The sequence below is a fragment of the Sparus aurata genome, chromosome 10 (genome assembly GCF_900880675.1).
Source record: "Sparus aurata chromosome 10, fSpaAur1.1, whole genome shotgun sequence".
NCBI lineage: Eukaryota > Metazoa > Chordata > Actinopteri > Spariformes > Sparidae > Sparus > Sparus aurata.
In genome coordinates, this window is record NC_044196.1 from 3,284,927 (window position 1) to 3,309,758 (window position 24,832).

General features: G+C 41.2%; 1 protein-coding gene and 1 long non-coding RNA gene across 2 annotated transcripts in view; both read right to left on the reverse strand.

Moving 5' to 3' along the window:
* Nucleotides 1-2,830: 2,830 nt before the first annotated feature.
* On the reverse strand, nt 2,831-4,161 carry LOC115590102 (uncharacterized). Its single transcript, XR_003985664.1, has 2 exons — nt 4,040-4,161; nt 2,831-3,086 (listed from the first exon to the last, which is right to left on the reverse strand). It is a non-coding gene; the product is annotated as an uncharacterized LOC115590102 (long non-coding RNA).
* Nucleotides 4,162-4,340: 179 nt separating this feature from the next.
* Nucleotides 4,341-24,832, reverse strand: part of LOC115590368 (butyrophilin-like protein 2) — a 231,024-nt gene continuing 210,532 nt past the window's right edge. Inside the window, exons 5-7 of the mRNA XM_030431718.1 lie at nt 9,496-9,831; nt 7,757-7,822; nt 4,341-4,435 (exon numbers count right to left, since the gene is read on the reverse strand). Of these exons, the coding sequence (XP_030287578.1) occupies nt 4,341-4,435; nt 7,757-7,822; nt 9,496-9,831 (497 nt within the window). The remainder of the gene's footprint in view (nt 4,436-7,756; nt 7,823-9,495; nt 9,832-24,832) is intronic.

The window sequence follows — 24,832 nt, forward strand, 5'->3', positions numbered from 1 at the left end:
CCCACTTAATTTTACACCAGCATTTAAGCACTTAAGCAATTTCCACAGCTAAGATCAGTGCTTGACCTCACAAATAATATCAAAATTATAAATCTAAGATTCTTTTCCTTACTTCTTTTTACCTTGCTTACAGGTTCCATAACATATTGAGCAGTAAACAGTACAGTAAGCATATCAGGCAGACTTAAACAGGGTAAAGTCCAATCTCTCCTCTGAGGTACTCAAACTTTTGTCTTGTCAGTGGCTTGGTCAACATATCTGCCTTCATATCAACTGTTGGACAATACTGCACTCGTATTTGCCCATTCTGCACACATTCACCAATGTAATGGTAGTGAATGTCTTTGTGTTTAGTCTGTTTTTATATTTAGAATGATTGACAGGATTCTTTGTGATTGCGATGTCTCCTTGATTGTCCTCCATGGTCACTGTAGGCGAATCAGTCATTCCAAGATCAGTCAGCATCTCTTCAGCCAGGTACCTCTGTTTGAAGCCAATTTCTTTCATAAACTCTGTGAAAGCATTATAATATAATATAATATAGGTCAGATTTGATCTCCATGTCTGTACATGAAGGTGTGTGAGAAACTAAAGCTAGCTGGGAGCATCTCACTCTCCGGCTTCTCCTCCGGTTCACAGCAGCTGCAAATAAAACCTGAGTTGTGACCTGAAGTTTCCCTTTTTAATACACTGAGCTGCTGGGCTGTTGCAGTCCCTCCTGACCAGCCGGCTGCTGCTCTTCTGGGATCATCCTCCTCCTCTGGAGCCTCTCTTCACTGCTGGAGTCTCTGTGAGGCCACTTGTGTAGATTACAGCGTCAGAACCTCAGTAAACCCTGAATCTGCCTTTATTATAACACCAGGAGCAAAGCTTGCTGCATGAACTGGGTTCATTCCATTTTACTGACAGAAGTTTTAAGCAAAATATTGAGTTATTGGTCAAAAATGATTAAACATTTTTCACTAAAGATGATAAAATATAAAACAAATGTGAACAAAGACCCACATGGAGCTGTTGACAGGACTTATGCAGCAAGAAACCTTTGTACCATCAGAGTACCACAAAGTTAAAATATGAAAGAATGTCCATTTATTCATTGATTAAATCATCTTTTTATTCTAAAAGCTTACAGCAATAATTAGTTTATGCATTATATGTATATATATTTGACTTTTGGTGAGTATTTCCATCGAAGGTTTGGTCTGAAGTTTCTAACTGTGGTCAGACGCCATTAAAGTTCTGGACCTGTAAATAAACCACTTCAGATTAATGAGGGATGTTTTAGTGTTTCTCTTTATTTTGGGACATTTGTGAATTTGTTCCCTTATTACAACTTTTATCATGTATTCTTCAGCTCAGAGAGTAGATAGACTTTTATTTTGTAAAGTAGAAAGCGAGCCTTTCTCAAACAGGAAGTTCCGTGCGTGCTCGTGCCTTTCAAAGCCGCCATCACAGCGGCCGTTAACTCAACAGACTGATCAGCTGTTTTAATCTCTCTGATCTGCTCCGACCGATGATGACGTGTGCTGACGAAACGCTCGTGATATCAGGATGAACATATCGATCAGGTCCGGATCCAGGGGCGGATCTAGAAACATATTTATGGGGTGGCGAGAGGGGGGCAGGAATTTTTGAGGGGTGGCAACATATGGTTGACGTATATATACTGAATTTAATCACAGTACACAAGGACACGGGCTGCCATTTACAAACTCATACAGACAACTTTATCTCATGCAGTCAATGTCTTGTATTTGAGGTTTCATGTGAAACAGTACATATTAGGAATAAGTGACCATACAATGTGATCTCAATTAATAGGAGATGGAAGTATGGTAACACTACTGTAGATGGGCCATTATCACAGGAAAGGCATTAAGGTAAGACACAGGTGATAAGTGGCAGATGTGTGAGAGGGGAAGCAAACAGATTTGACTGTGTCAGAGTGCCAGTGTTACAGACAGCATTTGTACAAGAAGAAACAATCCAAATAAAAACTTACCCATGAAGATCTATGGACTGAGCTGTACTAAGGTGAGCGTAAATACACTGTAGTAATAAATGGGCACGGCACTCAAACAAGGTGCTGGACATCGCTTTTATTGTTTACTCAGAACACACATTCTCCCTATTTGTCCCTCAGTAGCTTGAACAATGTTTGACAGGTCAGGTCTTTACTGATAAAGTCATGAGAAATACAGTACAATATATACAGTATTCACAGCAGTTAAGGAGACATGAAAGGGACATTTCATGCATGTAAATCTGAGCTGCTGTATCAACAAATTACACAAAAAGGCTCACAGAGTTACAAAAGGGTATGTTACATAAGAACATCTCCATCAACCTGAAAAGAAGTCATATAAAAGTCCATTTTGCCCCCAGTCTGAAAAAGTACAGAAACATTGTGTGAGTAGGTTCATACAGGCTGTATACTGTACATGTAAAAGAAGAGACGTTAAAAAACAATAACACAGTTTTTCCCCTATAAATATTTGTAGCAGCGGTGCTCTGAGTCATTAACTTACTAAATCTAGTTAATGAATCAGAAATATAACCCTTTAAATAAAGACTACTGGTGAGATTTGTGGAAAAAAAATAATTGACAGATTGAGACTTACAAAAAATGGCACAATGCAGAAACGTATTTGTTGAATCTAATTTATTATTAAATACCGCTGCTTATATACTGCTGGTTTGGAGTCAGTAATTTAATGAGGGTCCCTAAATCAGTGTCCAGTGATTCAGCTGGAGGCTCTGGGAGGTGAGCTGACCGTCCTCCTGCTGCTAACACTGGGTGAACCTCAGTAAAGTCACAGCTGGGACCACAAACAGAAACCACTGTCTTTCATTTCAGCTTTTTTCCAGTTACGATAACCCTTGAATGAGATGAAAACAGTCCTTGGAGCATCGGGAGGGAAAAATGCCTACAAGCAAAACAGTGCGCTGCATGTTTGGACTGCGAGTCTTCTAACCAGGTGAGATTTGTACCAGTGGCTGCAGAAGATTCTCCTGCTCCTGGAGGGACTCAGGGAAACTCTCTTGCTTTGGCTGCACTGGCACCTCACACCTGGACATGGATACGTCTAGAAGATGGAGGGGAGGAAACATTAAAACTGCATTACATCTCAACTCATTATAGAATATAACTAGTAAAAACACAATCAATGTAGAACCATCATTGATTAGTTATAACCATCAGACTGTGTTAACACACACTAACATTTTAGCCTGGGAGAGTATTTTTAGGTTCATTTATTTAATTTGGGAATTTAAGCTGAGCAATAGAACTAAAATACATTGTACACAGAATATTAAAACTCTGTCTCCATCTCATCACACTTTCACTTACAAGTTTCCACAATTATTCATATTCAAGCAAACATGAATATGTATATTTATTTGAAGAAGTCCCTTTTGCATTTAAGCACTTTTTCCTAAATGCACCTTAATGTTCTGATCAAAATGTCCGTTTTTGTCACGTGTTGTTCTTATTGATATGTAAGTTAGTTTACTACACAGCAACAATGTCCACACCATGTGGAGCAGCTGGACTAGAGATGGTTGGTGATGCTCAGCACTCTGCTTTCCCTTTCAGTGTCTGAGCCCTGCACGTTATCTTGTCTCTCTCTTTCTCCTCCTCATCTCGGTGTTGCTCTCCCTCCTCGTATCTTCATCGCTGTGGTGTTCTCCCTCCTCCTCCTCCTCTCCCTGGTCGCCTTTCTCTCTCTCCTTCCACCTCATCTCCTCCTTCTACCTTGCTCACTTCATATGCTACCTTTCCTCTTCATTTCTGGAAGATTCAAAGTAACTTTACCGTGTTTTCCTTGACAGACGTTGAATCAATATTAGCTTTTGTAGCCTAACGTTAACTTACTTTACACAGAAGTGACGTCAGACCTAGCTAACATTACATGTACAGTTAGCGAAATAACGTTCTTCAACCTGATTTTTATCATCTTAAATCAGCATCGCAGCTATACTAGCACTGTGCTTTGATATTATTTCATTTCTTGATAGATAGTTCATCAGTTTTTACCTCTTTCCTCCCGTGTCTCCTTTCCTCGCGACTCCTGCTCTTCGCTTCGCGCCACTCAGTTTTCCAAACGAAGCGTCTCTTGCTCTGACGTCATCTCGTGCTGCATTTACAGCAGTCGGACATTGGAGATTCGCGCTCGTAAATGTCAAATTGGCCATAACTTTTCTTTGAATTCGTTGCTGCCAACTGGGGAGGCAAGGCTTTATTTTAGCAACCCCGGTAGATGTGAGCCTGCGCGGTGATCTGATCAGCCTGATGATGAATCGTAGTATTGATAATGATAAAAGAAACAAAAAGAACATCATGGATTCTCATGGGGGACGCACTGGCGTCTGATTGGCCCGAGGTGACGGACTGCGGGCCAATCAGAGAGCGCGCTGCGGTAGGCTGCCGCTCCTAGCAACAAGAGAGTTCAGACTTGTTATTGATTGATTTACTAAGACAGGTGTGTCACCTTTAACACCTGAGACACATGTTTATATATCTGTAACAGATGTGTTTCATCAGGAGGTTTAAAGATGTTATTATTATAAAATATAATCTATCATAAAGAGGAACATGTGATCAGCTGTTTAACATCATCACATCGATCCAGATGTGACTGTTTAATCAGAAATGTCTTTTATTTTCTTTCTTTTTATGGTTTATTATCTTTATTAATAAAGTGCTGCAGCCTGCTGGGCGACGTTTTGTGTGTTATTCTCTATAAAATGGTGTTAAAATGTCACCAGACAGACAGAATATAATCTCAGCTAAATATACTAAAGTATATTCAGCACTTTCAGATTATTTGTATGAATATAAGAGTTGTTTTTAATCAGATTGTTCATCAAATAAATGAATTTAAAAAGTGCTGATTCAGCTCTGAGGCAGCATGTAATCTGTAAAGTAACTAAAACAGTGTTTTCAATAAATGTAGTGGAGTAAAAAGTACATATTTGCAGAAATCCTCCAGTAAAGTACAAATAGCTCAGAAGTGTTCTGAGGTCCAGCAGTGGAAACGTTGTCAGAGGTAATAATCCTGCTGTGCTCATGTCGCCCTCTGGTGGTTGTTTACCAGAACATCAGTGATGAACTCTGATTGTCTGACAGGAATCTTCATCTGATATCTTATAATCTGTTCTTCATGTGTTTCTGTGAAGAAAACATGGTCCTGCAGCTGAAACACACTTGTTAGGTCAATAGCTTTCTTACTTGGTGCTAAGCTAAAGCCTTTATGCCATCAAGAGTTCTTCTTACGTGCTTCAAGTTTCCTTTTCTTTTGTTATTGCACTTACTTGGTTTGTTGAAGTTGATTGTAGTCCATCCCTTTGGTTATGAGTGGGTTGTTTGAGTGTGTGCATGTGTTGGCTCTGAGCTCTGACGTGCATCTAATAAATTGAATTAACTAAAGGTAAAACTGAACAAAGGTACGCTAATATCCATCGATCGATTGATATCCAAAAATAGCGTTCTACATTTTTCGATAATTATCGAGAATCAAAAAACAAATCAGAGCAGAGCAGAGCAAAGCAGTAAAAAGACTGTGTGCTCTCCTGGCATTCACTGTTGCACACCTGCGTGTACTTAGTGGCCTGATTATAAAGGTCTTTCAGTATCACCACTGGTCAACACCAGATGGTGACATTTCTCATATTTAAATGAGCAAGAAAATGAACTAAAAAATGGCTCCAACAACACTGATGAAGTGAAGATGACACAGATCCACATTAAAGACGTTGGACTCTAAGAAAACACCTAAAATATGAAAGAATGTCCATTTATTCATTGATTAAATCATCTTTTATTTTAAAAGCTTACAGCAATTATTGGTATGTGCAACATGTGTATATTTCACTTTTAGTGTGTATTTCCATTGAAGGTTTGGTCTTAAATTTCATATAAAGTGGCATTAAAAGGTGTTAAAAGTGTTAAATGTGAGTGTTTCTCTGTGTAGACACTCTGTAAAGGTAATGATACATGTTGTTACTGCAGAGACCTGCTGTCTCTACATCTGAGGCTGTATTTATTTATTTATTTATTTATGTTGTTTATTTCGGGCATGTCAATTCATAAGCATCACATTTCATCATTGTTCAAATAATACAACACACATGGCCGAAAGGGAAAAGCGGGAGAAGCCAAAGCTTATCAAGTCCCGCCCCCATTACCCACAGTATAAAATCTTCATCTTGATCTTTTCTTGTCTTTTGCAATTTACTTTTTTCTTTTCTTCTCTTTTTTTTCTTTTGTTATGACCTTTGACAAAACATATTACAGCAGTAGCATACAGAGCTGAATTCAAGCTCTAGACAGTACATACAGATTACATGTGTGTCTGCACATGTGTCCATATTAGTCCATCATGAGTGAACAACAGTCTCATCTTATAGCCTCATCTTATAGCCAGGCTTGCCACAAAGTCAGAATGTCCTTGGACCATACAATTTTCTCAGGTTCAACTTATTGTTTGGGTACAGAATGGTATTTGTTATGCTTACATGCCGTCTCAACACAGTGTCTGCACAGTGTCTGTTGATTCGTGCCTCTGACCTTTATCAACCCTCCTGTATTGATCTGTACTGATCAACGATTGAATGTACATACTTTTTTTTGAAGCCACTTAGTGTTGCTGATTTTTTGATATCTTCTTCTAGCACATTCCATTGTTTAACACCTTTGACCGATAAAGAAAAGGATTTTAACGTAGTTCGTACTTTACTTTGCCTGAAAATCATGTTCCCTCTGAGATTGTGTCTCTCCTCTCTGTCTAGGAAGAGTCATATAGTTTAAGTATTCTTGATTCAATAAATAACTGATTTGTGTGTGCCCTATAGTTGGCATAATGTAAGATTCTCAGAGCTCTTTTTTGCAGTATTAACAAAGGCTGTGTGGAGCCTTTATATGTGTGTCCCCACACCTCTGCACAGTATTGCAGGTGTGGAGAGACGAGTGCACAGTACAACAGGTGAAGTGCTTTTTGATTTAATATTTTTTGTGCTTTTCAGAGGAGTCGGATCAGTGGAGCTGCTTCTGTTCCTGACGTCCTCTGTTTCATCTTACACTTTACTGTAAGAGTTCAAAGGATCTAAACCACATGTTTCAGTCCAAACCACCATGTGACATCACTCTGACATCACTCTGACATCACTGATCAATAGTCATCAATAGTGAGTGTGTAGACTGTGTGTGAGAGTCAGAGTGAAGAAGAAGCTGATGAAGCGTCCTCCTGTCTTCATCCGTCCTCCATCAGCTCCTTCACCTCCATTTAGTCTCTGATCCAAAGTCACATCAGATCAATAATCAAAGATTGACCAACAGACCGATCAAACAGGTTGATCAGCCATCAGAGGACTCGGATCAGTGGAGCTGCTTCTGTTCCTGATGTTCCCTGCAGAGGAGACAGAGGACAGTTAGAGACAAGCAGCCAACCAGAGACAAGCGGCCAACCAGAGACAAGCAGCCAACTAGAGACAAGCGGCCAACCAGAGACAAGCAGCCAACCAGAGACAAGCAGCCAATCAGAGACAAGCGGCCAACCAGAGACAAGCGGCCAACCAGAGACAAGCGGCCAACCAGAGACAAGCAGCCAACCAGAGACAAGCAGCCAACCACAGACAAGCAGCCAACCAGAGACAAGCAGCCAACTAGAGACAAGCGGCCAACCAGAGACAAGCAGCCAACCACAGACAAGCAGCCAACCACAGACAAGCAGCCAACCACAGACAAGCAGCCAACCAGAACCAGGTTGATCAGCCATCAGAGGAGTCGGATCAGTGGAGCTGCTTCTGTTCCTGATGTTCCCTGCAGAGGAGACAGAGGACAGTTAAACAGAGACAAGCAGCTAACCAGAGACAAGCGGCCAACCAGAGACAAGCAGCCAACCAGAGACAAGCGGCCAATCAGAGACAAGCAGCCAACCAGAGACAAGCGGCCAACCAGAGACAAGCAGCCAACTAGAGACAAGCGGCCAACCAGAGACAAGCAGCCAACCAGAGACAAGCGGCCAACCAGAGACAAGCAGCCAACCAGAGACAAGCAGCCAACCACAGACAAGCAGCCAACCAGAGACAAGCAGCCAACTAGAGACAAGCGGCCAACCAGAGACAAGCAGCCAACCACAGACAAGCAGCCAACCAGAGACAAGCAGCCAACCACAGACAAGCAGCCAACCAGAGACAAACAGCCAACCACAGACAAGCAGCCAATCAGAGACGAGCAGCCAACCAGAGACAAGCAGCCAACCAGAGACAAGCGGCCAACCAGAGACAAGCAGCCAACCAGAGACAAGCAGCCAACCACAGACAAGCAGCCAACCAGAGACAAGCAGCCAACCAGAGACAAGCAGCCAACCACAGACAAGCAGCCAACCAGAGACAAGCAGCCAACCAGAGACAAGCAACCAACCACAGACAAGCAGCCAACCAGAGACAAGCAGCCAACCAGAGACAAGCAGCCAACCAGAGACAAGCAGCCAACCAAAGACAAGCAGTCAATCAGAGACAAGCAGCCAACCAGAGACAAGCAGCCAACCAGAGACAAGCAGCCAACCAAAGACAAGCAGCCAATCAGAGACAAGCAGCCAACCAGAGACAAGCAGCCAACCAGAGACAAGCAGCCAACCAGAGACAAGCAGCCAATCAGAGACAAGCAGCCAACTAGAGACAAGCAGCCAACCAGAGACAAGCAGCCAATCAGAGACAAGCAGCCAACCAGAGACAAGCAGCCAACCACAGACAAGCAGCCAATCAGAGACAAGCAGCCAACTAGAGACAAGCAGCCAACCAGAGACAAGCAGCCAATCAGAGACAAGCAGCCAACCAGAGACAAGCAGCCAACCACAGACAAGCAGCCAACCAGAGACAAGCAGCCAACCAGAGACAAGCAACCAACCACAGACAAGCAGCCAACCAGAGACAAGCAGCCAACCAGAGACAAGCAGCCAACCAAAGACAAGCAGTCAATCAGAGACAAGCAGCCAACCAGAGACAAGCAGCCAACCAGAGACAAGCAGCCAACCAAAGACAAGCAGCCAATCAGAGACAAGCAGCCAACCACAGACAAGCAGCCAACCAGAGACAAGCAGCCAACCAGAGACAAGCAGCCAACCAGACACAAGCAACCAACCAGAGACAAGCAGCCAACCAGAGACAAGCAGCCAATCAGAGACAAGCAGCCAACCACAGACAAGCAGCCAACCACAGACAAGCAGCCAATCAGAGACAAGCAACCACACAGAGACAAGCAGCCAACCAGAGACAAGCAGCCAATCAGAGACAAGCAACCACACAGAGACAAGCAGCCAACCACAGACAAGCAGCCAATCAGAGACAAGCAACCACACAGAGACAAGCAGCCAACCAAAGACAAGCAGCCAATCAGAGACAAGCAGCCAACCACAGACAAGCAGCCAACCAGAGACAAGCAACCAACCACAGACAGACACACAGACCTCTGTTCTGTATCTTCATACTGACCTTTGACTTTGAGCTTCACTGTTTTCTCTCTCAGTCTGTCTCCGTCCTTGTTGAAGACTCTACACCCGTATGTTCCTGTGTCTGTCTCTTTGGGGTGTTTCAGGGTCAGACTGAGGTCTCCAGTCTTCAGCAGGTCTTTCTTCATCTCTGTTCGACCTCTGTAATCCTGGTGCTGTTTGTCAGGCTGGTCAGATCTGTTCTCATACAGGTGGACTGTCCTCTTTGTCTTGAAAGGGTCATAGACCCACTTCACTGTAGTGTCCTCAGGCAGGTCAGGTGTAGTTCTGAAGGGCAGCTGGACAGACTCCTCCCCCTCCTCCACCTCCACCTGACAGTCTGAGAGGAAACAAAGCACAACATCAGCTGTACAGACAGCAGCAGCAGTTTTGAATAACTTTATTGACTGATTACAAAGTAGTAGAGAAAGCTGAAGGACAGAACCAGATGAGAGCAGCAGGTAACAGGGGACAGAAACACAGGAAGTAAAACCAGGTTTTCAAGGTGTTGGACATGATCAGAGTCCTGATGGTGTTGTGATGTTTTGTCCCTGTGGTCTTCACAGTAATGTCTCATCTCAGTGTTCAACTGCTGTTTGTTGCTTCTCTTTGTCACTTTCACATTTCTGGAGGTCAAATTTAACATTTTCTTTGATCAACTTCTTCAACAGGAAGTGAAGATTTGTTGAATCAGCTGAGAACTGATCATCAATCAATAACTGATCCAAACTATTAAAGCTGCATTTCTTTGTTCTAAGTGATGAAAAGATTTGTTGTTTCTTTCAGCTCGTTCCTTCAACTTTCTTCTTGATCAAATAAAAACATCACATTCAGATCAATACTGTCAACTCTGATTGGAAATCAATCAGCTGATTGATGTCAGTCAATCAAAAAACAACACGATCAATAAATGAAGATTCACAGAATCTAAATCATGTCAGTCACGTCCAAAGAACAGCTGGTCATCAACAACACAGCAGAACACATGTTTATAACACCACACACTGGAACACTTTACACATCTTTCAGCATTCTGTAATCATTAAAATCTATTCTTAAACGGGCTTTCAACATTTTTACAAACAGTAAAACAGCATCATCATCCACAGCTGTCTCTGTTCTGTTTCTTCTGCTCAGATACACCAACATCTTTGTCCTCCACACAATGAAATTAAGAAGCTGCCATTTGTCTTTATTTCTCTGAGAGGACCTGTAGCCCAGAATGAACTTCTGCTTCAAACAAACTCCCCAAATAGTCTGAAAACATGTTCCAACATCACAAACAGAGGCAGCAGTGGACAACACTCCATGAAACAATGAGAAACAGTCTCAGGATGAGACAACATGGACAGACAGGACTCACATCAGAGTTACTGACAGAGACAAACACAACACATGACAGGTGATGTCATAAAGTGGACCATACTAAATTGTTGGTGATGAGAACTCGACCTCTGTAGGACATTTTTGTTTTAATCCACTTCCACCTCGCTAGACGACCTTTAACATTCTCCCAGTTATGAAGAACAAATGAAGGATCACCTAAAAACACTCCTCAGTATTTCAGCCCCCGTCTTCCAGATCAACCCTCCAGACACACTGAGCTTCTTCTCCACTCCACCAACACTGACAGCTTCACTTTGTGACCAACAAACTTTAACAGTCAACAGGTAGACGTCTCTTCCTGGAGCTTTCCCACTCTGATGCTCTGCAGAGCAGCATAGAGCTCATCAGAGGAGAGAGCTGCTTCCAGCTCTACATGACTCTGCTGCTCAGCCTGAGGAAGACCAGTGTAGAAGCTGAGAGACGCTGCCTGCTGCTCTCTGTGCTCACATTCAAACAGCTCACTGGAAAAGTTGACAGCATGTTTGTGGATTGCAGTGTGATCAGTCAGCAGCTGCCCAGTGTCAGACCTTAAACTGTGAATGAACCTCTTCTGTCCATTCTTACGCTCCAGACCAAAGAACAAGTGTGATGGAACATCCATCTGGGCTACAGTCTGGAAGCTGGACCGGACCAGAACCCCCTGAGCTGAGACACCCAGCAGGAAGCTAAAAGAGACTTTTTAACTTCAGTGTCTCAGTCTGGTTCTGGTCTCTGCTGGTCTCAGCTAGGCAGGGTGCTGCCAGGGATTTAGGGCCCCATGAAAAGAAATCTAATTGGGCCCTTGTTCAGGCCGGAGAAAACATGTGATGCTGTTTTATATAAAACTGCATTTTAATGCTATATTTGACTGTCATTCCCATATTAGTGAAAAGAACAACATGACAGTTACTTGGTTACTGCTCACTGTCTCCTTGTTGTCCTGCAGCTCTGATTTATCTCCACAGCTGCAGACTCACAGCTGCTGGCTTTGGATTTGGGCTGAATAAATACAGATATGAGGCTGTATGGTTGTTGTGATTTCATCTTCTGATTTCCAGAAAATAGAAACATTTCTCTGATTGTATTGAGTCACACAGTCTGCATGCAGCAGAAATGTTCTCCTCTGTTCTACTGCAGAGCAGGAAGGTGAGAGTCCCAGACTACTGACCAAACACTCTGTTGTAGTCAACTATATTATATATACACATACATATGCTCTTTTTATTTCACAACTGTTTCATACATGAAAATCATTCTGACATAAATATGGATTATAGGCTATTTTTATTGTATAGAGGGCTGACAGACAGACAGACAGACTGCTGCTGCTGCTGCTGCTGATGATGATGATGATGAACTGCAGTCTAATGGTAGGTCTGTTTTCTAACATCATTTAACACAACAACATGTTTATTTTAATTCAACTCTGCCTCATTGATCACCAGGATCTTAAAGTTGGAATTATTCTCCACCTCAGTTCTTGGCTTTCTTTTAACCCTCTGAAAATGATGGAGGATCATCTGGCATCAACATCACATTAACAGTTTTTAAGTTGATTTTAAGGATCATAGAAATCTTCAAACTGAAATGAATCCTCTGATATCAAACATGTCCTGCTGTCTTACAGGGAAAGGAGCTAAATATCGCTCCACATTTGAACTGTTTTCACCTGAATGTGAAATGATGACTTGTAATAATAAGTTTGAGTCAGCACTTAATGAGGATGAGATGAGGATGAAGAACCTGCTGCTGCTCAAACTGAGAAACTAGATTCATGCTGTCTGACTGCCTTCAATCTTTACAGCTGCTGACATTATTATCAGCTTTAACTCTTCTTAAACTGTGTTAGCTGTGAACTGTGCTCACCTTTCTTTACAAAGAAATGTGTGAGGAGTTGTCTTCCTCTCCTTGCTTTCTTTCCTTTCTGCCTTTTCCTTTCCTTTAAGGCTCCCTGGTTTTATTTTCTTGGGTAAAGACATGTTGATGATCAGCAGCCACTCCACTGTTAAGCTGTTTGGACTGAACCATTCTGTACTGTGAGGGGTGAGAGGGGCCTCAGACAGTCTCCACTCTTTATTTATACAGAGGAAAGTCTCTCATCTGATTTATTCTGCCAGTTTCTGCCAAATCACCACTGTTGTAAAGACACAAACTTTCATACTTTGGTGTTTCTTTGCAGTTTTTCTCCTCCAGTCAGTGTTAAAATGCCAACAGACACTGTTGGTTTTACATGTGATAAAAACAGAAGCTGTCACAAGTGAGTGATCAGAGAAGCCAACAGGGCTGATAACACAACTTTTAAACACATTAAAATGATGTTTAAAACAATAAAGTGATCCAGCCTGGCCACAGACAGTGAGTTATGTTCAGGTGTGTCCACACTCTTAAAAAAAGGCTTCATCAAGGTTCTATATCGAATCCTAAGGTTCTATATCCTCTATCAAAGAACCGTCTGTCTAAAAAGGTTCTATCACATTTCTGTAAAAAAAAAAAAAAAAGGGAGTGCTTAAATTTATGTGCTTAATGAAAAACAAGAGACTGGCAATGGAATAATTTAGATCTTGTTTCAGACAATAAATAAATAAATGAATAATAAAGCCCTGCAAATAAGTAACAATATGCTATATATATATAATATATACAGCAATGTATTTACTATAACTGCTATATATAGGCTATAAGTAGCCCATAGGCTACATATACACAGCCTATATGTGCTTTCATTGTGTTATTTTGTATGTTTTTACCCCTACAATTTAACTAAAGAATGGACTTTTTATGATCTCTTCAACAGCTGTGTGCACATTCTGTCCATAATCGAAAAGTATATAATAAAAATATTAGATGTGTGTGTGTATGTGTGTGTTATATATATATATAGGCCTATATATAAATTATGTTATGTATGCTAAACCTGTAGGCCTATAGACTACTGAATTAATCACTCGCCCACTTTATATCTTTTATTTTTTAATTACAAAATCATTTTCATCATTTGCTGATTCTCTGCAGCTACATTCTCCTCGTTGGCATTTCATATTTACGGTAAATCCTACATGTGACTGTATCATTCATTCAGTATATATATCTCAAAGTGGAGGAGGCGGAGCCCACAGAAACATACAGGTGTATCTAGCAGCCACCTGCTCTTCAGTCGGCAGGTGTGTTCACGGAGGATCACACAGTCTCGCGGTCTTTTGACTGTGACTGGCAGCACCGTCTTCACTGAATGTGCACGAGCGAGGACCGTTCAGAGCCAACGGCTGTCCGGAGACTGAGCGTTCGTTTTCTGCCGTTACAGTTGCTAACCTAGCTAACCTAGCTAACTAACGTTAGCCACCAGACTCTACTGACAAAACAGTAATTTAACCTCTCAGAATCCAGGAGCTGCGTCGATCTGTGAGTTTGTTTGTGTTATAGTGTGACGAGCTAACCATTTGAAACACCAACGTCATTGTTATTGTGACACTTTTGTTAGCACAGGAGCAACTCCCGTACGTGTTGTGAGAGGTACAGTGACCGTTACTGGTTGAAGTGGTTAAATCAGCGCTGTAAAAACGACTGCAAGTATTACCAGCTTCATGTAGTCTCACAGTACACAAAGTGCAGTGTAATGCAACGTTATATATGATAAGTATGAAGTAACAGAAACCTTCTTCTTGTCTTTTTCCCCTGGAAACTGTATTTCCTGGACTCTCTCCACACTTTAACTGAAGGTGTTCAGTGTTTTCATGTAAAGTGGGACACTGCTTCATGCAGTGCTCCTACAGATCTGCTTCCTTCAGCACTGATGAACTATGAGACATTTTGAGTCTTTGTGTGCTCTGTGTTTTTAATTTGAATCAAAAGTGAGATGAACTAGCTTTAGTTTATTCTCAAATGTGCCTCATGTGGATCCCTAAAGCCAACACAGCCAGTAGTTATATTTAATATATGTTGCAAAGGGTTGAATCAAACTGCATCACCTACTTTATAACTAATGTTTCCTCATTGTGTTTCATCTGTTATTCATCTGAAACTCATCTGCAATTTTAAAATTGAATGTAAAATGTGTTCATATCTCCTCCAGATGCTCCAAAGCTTCCCTCTGTGTCAGTGAGTCCTTCTGCTGAGATAGTGGAGGGCAGTTCAGTGACTCTGACCGGTAGCAGTGATGCTAACCCAGCAGCTACTTGTACCTGGTACAAGAGCAATGGAGATGGAGTGACTTACAGCTCTACTGAGATCTGTGCCTTAAAAGGATCAACAGTGGACATTAGCTGCAGCTACAGATACCCATCCTCTGTAAAGAGAGCTGAGAACAGATTTTGGTTCAGGACAGTGCAGAATGAGAATTATGTGGATCTGAAAAATGAAGCGAGGTATTTAAGTTGTGTGCAGTATAACTGTGGTAACAACGACTGCACTCTGAGAATCACAGACCTGAGAGAGAGCGACTCGGCTGAACAGATGAAACACACACTGTCATTTGTAGAACATTATTTGTTCAAACTAAGAAATGGTAAGAAAAGAGTGTCTATTCCACTTCTCAAAATGTACATCAGCTTTCACAGTGAATGATGAAATTGATATTCAACAAAGTCTTTGCTGAGATTAAAATTGAAAATTGAAATTGAAATTGTATTTGGGTGCATGTGTTGCTAATATATTTTAATTACTGTGTGCATGGTATTGAGCCTTGTTAAAATCCCATATTAAATTATACAACTTTTTTGCAGAATCAGTTTTTGTTGGATATTTTTCCTTCTAGTAAAAATCTTTATTTTGGGGAATTGAAGCTTTTAAGTGTCAGTTTAAAGTGGAGCAGTTCTCACCAAGAAAGTTGTGTAAAAGCTGAATTGATGCACTCATTGACTCTATTTCAGCAGCTGTTATGTGATTTTGCCTGGTTTATCACTGTAATATTTGATATCTTGTAATGTAACCTACGATTCATGTTGTGTTTTGTATTGTTTTTATATGGTGCAACTACTTTTTGATGTTCAATACAGTCAATTTGAAACCATCTTTCTCTTTTTTCTTCAATCTGCAATAGGTTGGTAGTGGAAAAGGACTGACTGTATGTTATTTAGGTTTTAAATATTAAAGGTTATTGGTTATTTTATTGAAATTAGTAGTAATAGTAATAGTAGTAGTCAATTAACTTCATATCATGGTAATTCTGTAGAATAATTTAACAAAAATGTGGCCAACCAAAGCAGTAAGGGAATAAAAGGTTTGGGATATTTATTGAAACTTTAAAAGGTTCTATATTGAACCATTTTGTCTCGCCACAAAGAACCCCAAGGATTCTTTTAAATGAACCCTCTGAAGCGGTTCTATATAGAACCATTTGAGGGTGCCAAATACGTACCAAGCTATAGAACCCTTAAAGGTTGAATATAGAAGCACTTGTTCTTTGTGTCCAGGTGTTTTGTCTCTCCACACATCACACAACTCCTGAGCCTCCATGAGGTGAAGCAGACGAGTGTGAGAGGCAGCGTGAGGCTCTGCATGGTTCCTGTCTGACCTGCTGTCCTCAGTACTGTTACAACCTCCACCCATAAATACATATTCCTCATTATTACATTTATCAATCACTTCATTTAAAACATGTAGAAACACCACTCTCTCCACTCCCACAGCCGGAGCATCAATATTAATAAACACCATCTTTACGTCTTCACACACTGCTCTCACTTTTAACAGACGGCCTTTAATAACTTCTTCACTTTCTACAGACTGAGGAAGAAAGTTTGTGGAAACAACAAGTCCAGCCCCACAACTGTTACTGGTTTGTGACTGAAGAAGGTTTCAGCAGTCCACTCTGTCCTCCAGTCAGTCTGGTTATCAGCAGTACTGTGTGTCTCTGTACCAAAATAACATCCAGCTTGTTGAGAGAACACAGCTTGAAAAGAGACGCCCTTTTCCCATCAGCCCTTGCTCCATTTATGTTCAAGCCGCCTGTTCTTATGTCTCCCATAGCAGAGAAACAAGGTGTAAAACAAAAAAGAGTGAACAAAGCAGGAAAAAGAAGAAGTAACTATTTGACTCATTCATCCAAAACATTTCATCCTCTCAGAAGACACATAAACAGTATCATCAAAATCCTCCACTGTGAACTTCAACATCCAGTTGAACTCCTCAGTGTTGTTCAGAACCATGAAGACCTGCCTTCTGAAGGAGACAACATGTCTCAGGTGTGGAGGTTTACAGCCCAGAGGAATCAGTTTGACTGGAGACATTAACTGTCCGTGTCTCTCCAGTTCTCTCTGCAACATTTCATTACTAATGAACGGAGGAACTCTGGACAGAATGATGTTTCTGGCTGGATGAACCAGCGGTACCACCTGAACAAAGGTGTCCTGGATCACTACACCTCGTTCAACAACTGTGCTGACTTTATCAATACTGTCCAGAAAAATAACCACTCCATTGTTCATCCTAGATTTGGACTTTATACCATCATAACCGACTATTTCTCTGATTGCTGGACTGCAATCCTCCACAGAGCAATTAACAGTGGGACAGAGTTTGACTCTGTGTCTGTGTGTGAGCGTCTCCAGCTGAGGACGATTGATACTGATCCACTAAAACTACAGCACAGAATACTACTGCAGAAATCTAACACACAGACACACAAAAGATAGAAACACACTCGCTCGCTGAAATGCACATCCACACTCACTAAGAGAGAAACAGAGAGAGAGAACTGACCTTTGACCTGCAGCATCACATCTTTCTTCATCAGGATGTGTCCCTCCCTGTTGTAGACGGTGCAGGTGTAGGTCTTACTGTCCCAGTTTGTGAGGTATTTCAGGGTCAGACTGAGGTCTCCAGGTTCCAGCAGGTTTCTCTTCATCTCTGTTCGACCTCTGTAATAACTGTACTGTTCTTCAGGCTGGTCAGAACCGTTCTGATACACATGGACCTTCCTGTAGTATCCGTCCCACCACACCACTTTAATGTCTTCAGACAGGTGAACTATGGTTTTGCAGGGCAGCTGGACAGACTCCGCCCCTGAATCCACCTCCACCTGGTAGACTGAGAGGACAAGACACCACAAGAAGAGAGAAACAGACAGGATTTTGAATTTTAACAATACTTCATTCAAAATTCAAGTTATTATAAATACATTTTAAAAACAACAATAAAAAAACAACACGGTCAATAAATGAAGATTGACAGAATCTAAATCATGTCAGTCACGTCCAAAGAACAGCTGGTCATCAACAACACAACAGAACACATGTTTATAACACCACACACTGGAACACTTTACACATCTTTCATCATTCTGTAATCATTCAAATCTAGTTTTAAACCAGTTTCAACATTTTTACAAACAGTAAAACAGCATCATCATCCACAGCTGTCTCTGTTCTGTTTCTTCTGCTCAGATACACCAACATCTTTGTCCTCCACACAATGAAATTAAGAAGCTGCCATTTGTCTTTATTTCTCTGAGAGGACCTGTAGCCCAGAATGAACTTCTGCTTCAAACAAACTCCCCAAATAGTCTGAAAACATGTTCCAACATCACAAACAGAGGCAGCAGTGGACAACACTCCATGAAACAATGAGAAACAGTCTCAGGATGAGACAACATGGACAGACAGGACTCACATCAGAGTTAATGACAGAGACAAACACAACACATGACAGCTGATGTCATAAAGTGGACCATACTAAATTGTTGGTGATGAGAACTCGACCTCTGTAGGACATTTTTGTTTTAATCCACTTCCACCTCGCTAGACGACCTTTAACATTCTCCCAGTTATGAAGAACAAATGAAGGATCACCTAAAAACACTCCTCAGTATTTCAGCCCCCGTCTTCCAGATCAACCCTCCAGACACACTGAGCTTCTTCTCCACTCCACCAACACTGACAGCTTCACTGTCCCACACTCAAAATAAGGAAACTGGTGGGCTGTTAAGTTAACTAAAGTGTAACGTGTGTTATGTAAGCTATAATTTCATGTTTCAAAGGTGAACATGATTAAATCATGTCGTCTTTGCATGAAATCAAACAACCAAAACATTTATTAGATTCATTCATGTTGCCAGAAAGTGAGGCAATTGAGTTTCTACAGGTAGGAGGGAAAAGCAAAGCGACGTCGCGAGAATCGCACAAGGAGACTTGGGAAAAAGATCCTCACAGTCCTTCGGCGTGCACATGGAAAGGTAAGCAGAAATCCATTATCGTCCATCTAAATTCAAACAAAATACTATAAGAAAAATCTGTGTATTAACAGTTGAATGATTGTACATTTTAACAGATATTGTCCATAAATGGGATTCACAGGTTTATTTCTGTAAATTCACATCCCGAATTGCATTATGGGATTTTGATCTCCCAACCAACCTCTCTTGGCGGTCATTGTTTGCAAGTGTCTGCATTTCATTTGTGGTAAGGAAAACTTTTATTAATTAACAATACAGTAGAAATCAATCAATAATAAAGCAACTGTTTTATTAACAGTAGGTCTAAAGGAGTTGGAAAAGTTATATTCTGGAATAGTCAAAATACGGCTCAGATATCACGTTAATGTTTGCTAGCACTAACGGTAGCTCGCAACGTTAGTCTAACGTTAGTTATACTCTATTGTGAATTAAAACACTTTGATTATTTTAAATTTAGAAACTGAGAAATGAATTAATCGTTTGCAGGATTAGAAACAGCCGCTTTGTATATGAGCCTGTCTGTCGTGATAGAGATCGCTCGTCAGTTGGTCATCATCTGAGTTTACAGTATAATTTACAGTATTTTCTGTCCACCGCACGTGACGTCACAACTCAACCGCCTCCTCACTCCCTGTGCGTCTGTCAGCGCAGGTCCGTCAAGGTCTCACTCGGCCCTCTTCACTTCACTTCAAGGTAAGCCAATAGATTGAACTTTCAAAGAGACTCTTTCTCGGTAAAATATTAAATACATAGGCTATAAACGTTAATGTTAGTAGATCAGAGTTAACGTTCGCTCAAGTATTTTACTATGGTCTTGCGACTAGCTAGCTACGTTAGCTTTAGCTAGCTACGTTAGCTTTAGCTAGGTTGGGCTGTTAGCTGCCCCGCTGTTGACACATTACGTTTTTTTTTTGACCTATTGATCGCGGAAATATGGCTGCATTTCACCGGAGCAGACGGGTAAGGAATGTGCAGCCTCAGCTAACGTTAAGTGAAATAACATAGCAGCCTTAAACAAGAAAAAAATACGTCAGTGTTGTAAAGGAACACTAACGTTGCCATATTTTCCGGACTACAAGTCGCGCTTTTTTTTGTAGTTTTGCTGGCCTAGCGACCTATATTTAGAAGTGACTTGTATATCAAAAATATACACCATGTCATCTATGACCACAAGAAGACGGCAGGGAGGCTTTTATTTCTAAATCCCTCCTCATTCAGTAGCTCATCTCCATCCTCGTCACATGCTGTTCTCTTGCTGCGCTGTCAGACCTGGGTCTCTGTCTCCGTTGCGCCGTAGCGCTTCACTGCCATTCGAGTCAATTCAGAAGATTGTCACAACGTGTGCTGGTCTGTCTCTGTCTCTGTCTCTGGACATGGAGCAGAGACCCAGGTCTGACAGTGCAAGGCTGTCCCTCTCTGAAGCAGAGGATGAGGTCAGCTTCACTCCCGTAAATCTTAACAGACAGTCCACACAAGTTGAAGGAGTTTCTGATCAAATCCCCATCAGTTTGTTCCAGGACTGAGTTGTTTTTCTTTATCCTTTTTCCTTTTATTTAACCCAGTTTGTAGCGGGTTACTTAGTTCCGGCCTTTATTTGTTTGTGTACACAAAGCCCTGGCTATTATATGAGACCTGGCTATTAATTAAATGTCCCGTGTGCATGACCAGAGTCTTCACCTACATCCACAAACGGGAAAGGCATGAGTTCAGAGAGAAGTCTGAGGAAAGGGGCTGGGGCTTTTGACTTGTATATTTTCAAAATGTAGCCTGCTAGTACCGTTTTTCCAGGATCGCCAACCCTACCTTTAAAAGAAGCTTGATGTGGTTCGACAGTATCTCTATAGAATCCAGTATGCACTGCACAAAGTGTGGCCTATCAGTGTTTATTTACCCTATGACCATTCTGTCTTCACTTACAACAGGATGCCTTAGGAGAGCTGCCAAACACACCGTGTATCATCATAATGGGTAAGTATGTTTACAGTATAGGTGTTTATTTCATTGCTCATCTTGAATACTTATATCAAAAAACTGAATGTGAATCACGTAATTTTAATTTGAATTGGTGAACTGCAATAACTGCATTTGGAAAAATTAATCTGAATAGCATAATTTTGAAACAGAATTCATTTGCTCTGAAACCTTATTCAGTTATGGCAATTCAAATTAGCTTCATGTCATTCAAATTAAGCAATATAAGTTTTTCAAATTCAGTTTATAGTGACATGCATTTCTGCACATAAAATGTGTGTTGTCTTTTTGTATTGTATTTTGCAGATGAACGACAGTACAAGCTGGCAGTGGATCAAGTTACTTTTAACAAGCACATTAGCTGTCGTCTGGTGGAGTTCAGCTGTATGTTCAGCCTCTTTTATGTACTTAACATAAAATATCTGAAGGAAGCAGCCCTGACACTAGAGTTCATCCAGAGGTATGTTTTGGCAATGCCCATTTTATCGTGTACTGTACTGTACTGTACTTAATGTTGCAATACCAAGTGACATGATACATTTTGTGTTTGCCACAGGAGCCTGCTGGGTATCAACCCCGAAAGAGGGTCGAAGGCTGAAAAAAAAGGTGCAAAACAGTACAATGTCCCCCCCAAAACTGCTGCGATTCCTATCGGATCTGAATGACTTTAAGAATCCTTGAAAGATATAAAGGTCATTACACACTCTCCTTTGTTACTAACACACTCTCTCTCTCTTGTCTGTCTCACTCAAGTCTTTGGTCACAAGTCCAAATCAAGTTTCAAGTCCCTTGAAAATTAAAGCCTCGTTGTGATGAGCCTTCCATCATCTGCTGCGATCTGGTCTGCTAAGAATACTGCACAGTTATATCTAAGAAATTCAAAGCATTTACTGTATACTGTAAATACTGTATGCTAAATAGATAAAGGAGTGATAATAGGCTAATACTATTATTATCACTCCTTTGTCTAAAGCATACAGTATTGATTAGTTGTTTACGATATGATCCCTTTAAACAGGCTATTGCAATGCCATATGAAGAAAACACACAATGCAAGCATTCCTGTAAACGGGATTTACCGGTTTTTACAATCTGGACCTTATTTCTAGCATAAAATACGATCATTTACCCACCCAGATAACTTTGGTGTCATTACAAGTCGTTCCGACGAAATTAGATCCAGCCGAGAGCTGCGTATATCCTTATAATGGAGTCTACAGGGCAGCAGAATGCAGCCTCTAAATAACACATTATCTGCAGAGAAACTCGTTCATTTCACCAATATTTTGTTATGATACGCTAGTGCTATTCCCCTCTGAGTCCAGGGTTAGCTGTTATCAACATCCAGGGTCTGTAGGTTGACCTATTAACCTCTGACCTGTAGGGGTGTCACGATTCTCCAAATCCTCGATTCGATTACATTTTGATTCTAAGGTCACGGTTCGATTCGATTCTCGATTTTTACATTTATTTTTTTTAAAGCACAGGTTGCTATGCCATTTTTAGACTAGACTGTTATGCAATATAATATCTGACCTTTGTTTGCATTGTACCACACTATATTGTCAAATTTAAAACATTTATTAACAACATAATGTAACAATAACTTATATCTTCAGTCAATTGGAAACTTAAACAAAATAACCTGCCATCTAGTTTCTGCAGAGCTTACAAACTGTGGCTTTTTTGGCGACAACGCAAACGTTTTCAATATAACTCACTGGAAATCCAACATACTTCCACACCTGAGACTTCAGTGAAAAAGGAGGGGGTTCAAGTTCTATCGATGGGTCTCCTGCGTCTGCAGTTGCCATTGTTGTAAGAGTGGCATAGCCCCTTTCAGGAACAGGGCGGTGCGTGAGGTGTGTGTGCGTAAGGTGCGTAAGGTGTGAGTGGGCGAGCGAGAGTGAGAGAGCGTGCGTGCCTGACTGAATGGGAGAGGAAGGAGAAGCGAAAGGAGTAACAGTAGTAGCGACAGCAATAAAGTGTACAATATAGGCTGCAGTTTGGCTGTGAATAAAGGCGACGCCTCCTCCAGATACAGCAAAGCTCCCTGGTATTATTTCCCGACCAGCTTAACACGTGAAGGGGGTTCACCCCTAAGATAAACACAAACTTCGACTCTGGAGGAAATCATCTCCCCTGTGCTTCCCGACCACGTCTGGCAGCCGAACAGGAATGGTGTAACACCGTGCTGTCGTTTGACTGGCTGTAGCTAATAGCTACTGGCTTAGCTAGTAGTTAGAGGAGGTTGACTCGCAGCACTTCAACATGAGTGTTTTTTTTTCTGCTCGGCAAGCCGACCGGACGTGACGCGGGGGTGTGGCAGCATCGACAATCCCATTTTTTAATTAGAAGTTCGATATTGTGAATTAATTTTGGTCGATTTCGATTTATTCGAAATCGTGGCACCCTTACTGACCTGGATGATGTCATCTCTGAGCGCTGCACAGCTCATTCTGATAATAATGATTCCACTTCGGCATTCGGGTCCATTTTTAGCGCAACTAGCCAGAGCTTTTGCAAGAGGAGCTCTGCTGTTCCTCTCTCTTTAGCCTGGTGTTTGGCTGCACTTTGTATAAATGATACAGCATATCAAGATCTAACCTCGAGTTTACGACTCGAGTTCGAGTCGCAAACTCAAGTCCCCATCTCTGCATGCACACACACACACACAAAGTGTCTGGAAGAGTCTGCCTCACAAGTAGTAGGGCTGCTTGATTATAGTAAACATTATTTTCTTCTCTTCTCCTCCAGTTGGGTCCTGTGCTCCCAAGTGTTTCCAGGTCTACCGAGCACACACATGATGGGAACATCAACTGTGACGGTTTCAGGTCGGTTTCAGATAGAAGACTGTTGTTGTTAAAGACTCACTATCGCTTGTCGAGACCTAATGTCATCCAGCAAGTGCAGGAGTGCTTGCAGTTGACGGCATCTTTGCAGTTTACATTTTGTGTTTTTATGTACACTCTTCATGATTTTGCTCATTTGATGTTTAATGCAATTTAAATAACACAATTGTTTGTAGTATACCTTCATATATTTTGTATGACAGAGAATCAGGGCCAATCAGGTTGTTCTGCATTGAGCAAAGCCCAATGCAGAACACAATGGCAGCTTAACCACACCACAGAAAACTTCAGTATTAGAAATAGTTCAACTTAGTTGAACCTGTACAGATAAATTTAGGCCGTGATGACACCGGCAAGCAACAACACTTTCATTACATTCCCATCCCAAGTGCTACGTCCTGTACCTGCCAATGAGAAAATGCTACATGATATTGGAGATGGGCATGTCATCAAATCAATTATTTTATTTTTTTCCCTTAGTGTGGCCATAATACTGTTGTCTTAGTTTTGTGCTACAGTTGAAAGAAAGCAGTAATTTTAAAGGGATCTGTAGTGTTCTCTTGACAGATGTACTGTTTGATAGTTATTTATCAGTGGGGACTTCTACCATAGATGTAGCATCTGGTAGGATGCAGACCTGTGTTTTTATGTGTTCGTATAGGCTGGCTTTTCAACCTCACTAATTTTCTACTCAGTAATGATGATTTAAGCCTCTGCTCATTTGTAAATGTTACAGTTTTACTGGTACATGTTTTCAAATTATCTTCAGTGTTAGTGTAGTACTGTTTTAAAATATTCAATCTATTGTGACTCTTTTACTCTTCAATTGACCTGTAAGTTTGTGGGCAGGCTTTTTTATGTGCACTGCTTCTGGATGATTTGGATGATGATTTATCTAAAAAATAAACCACTAAATAACTGATGGCTTCCAGTGTTTTTTTGTTGTTGTTTTTTATAGGGTAAAGACCATTTTATACTGGATAATG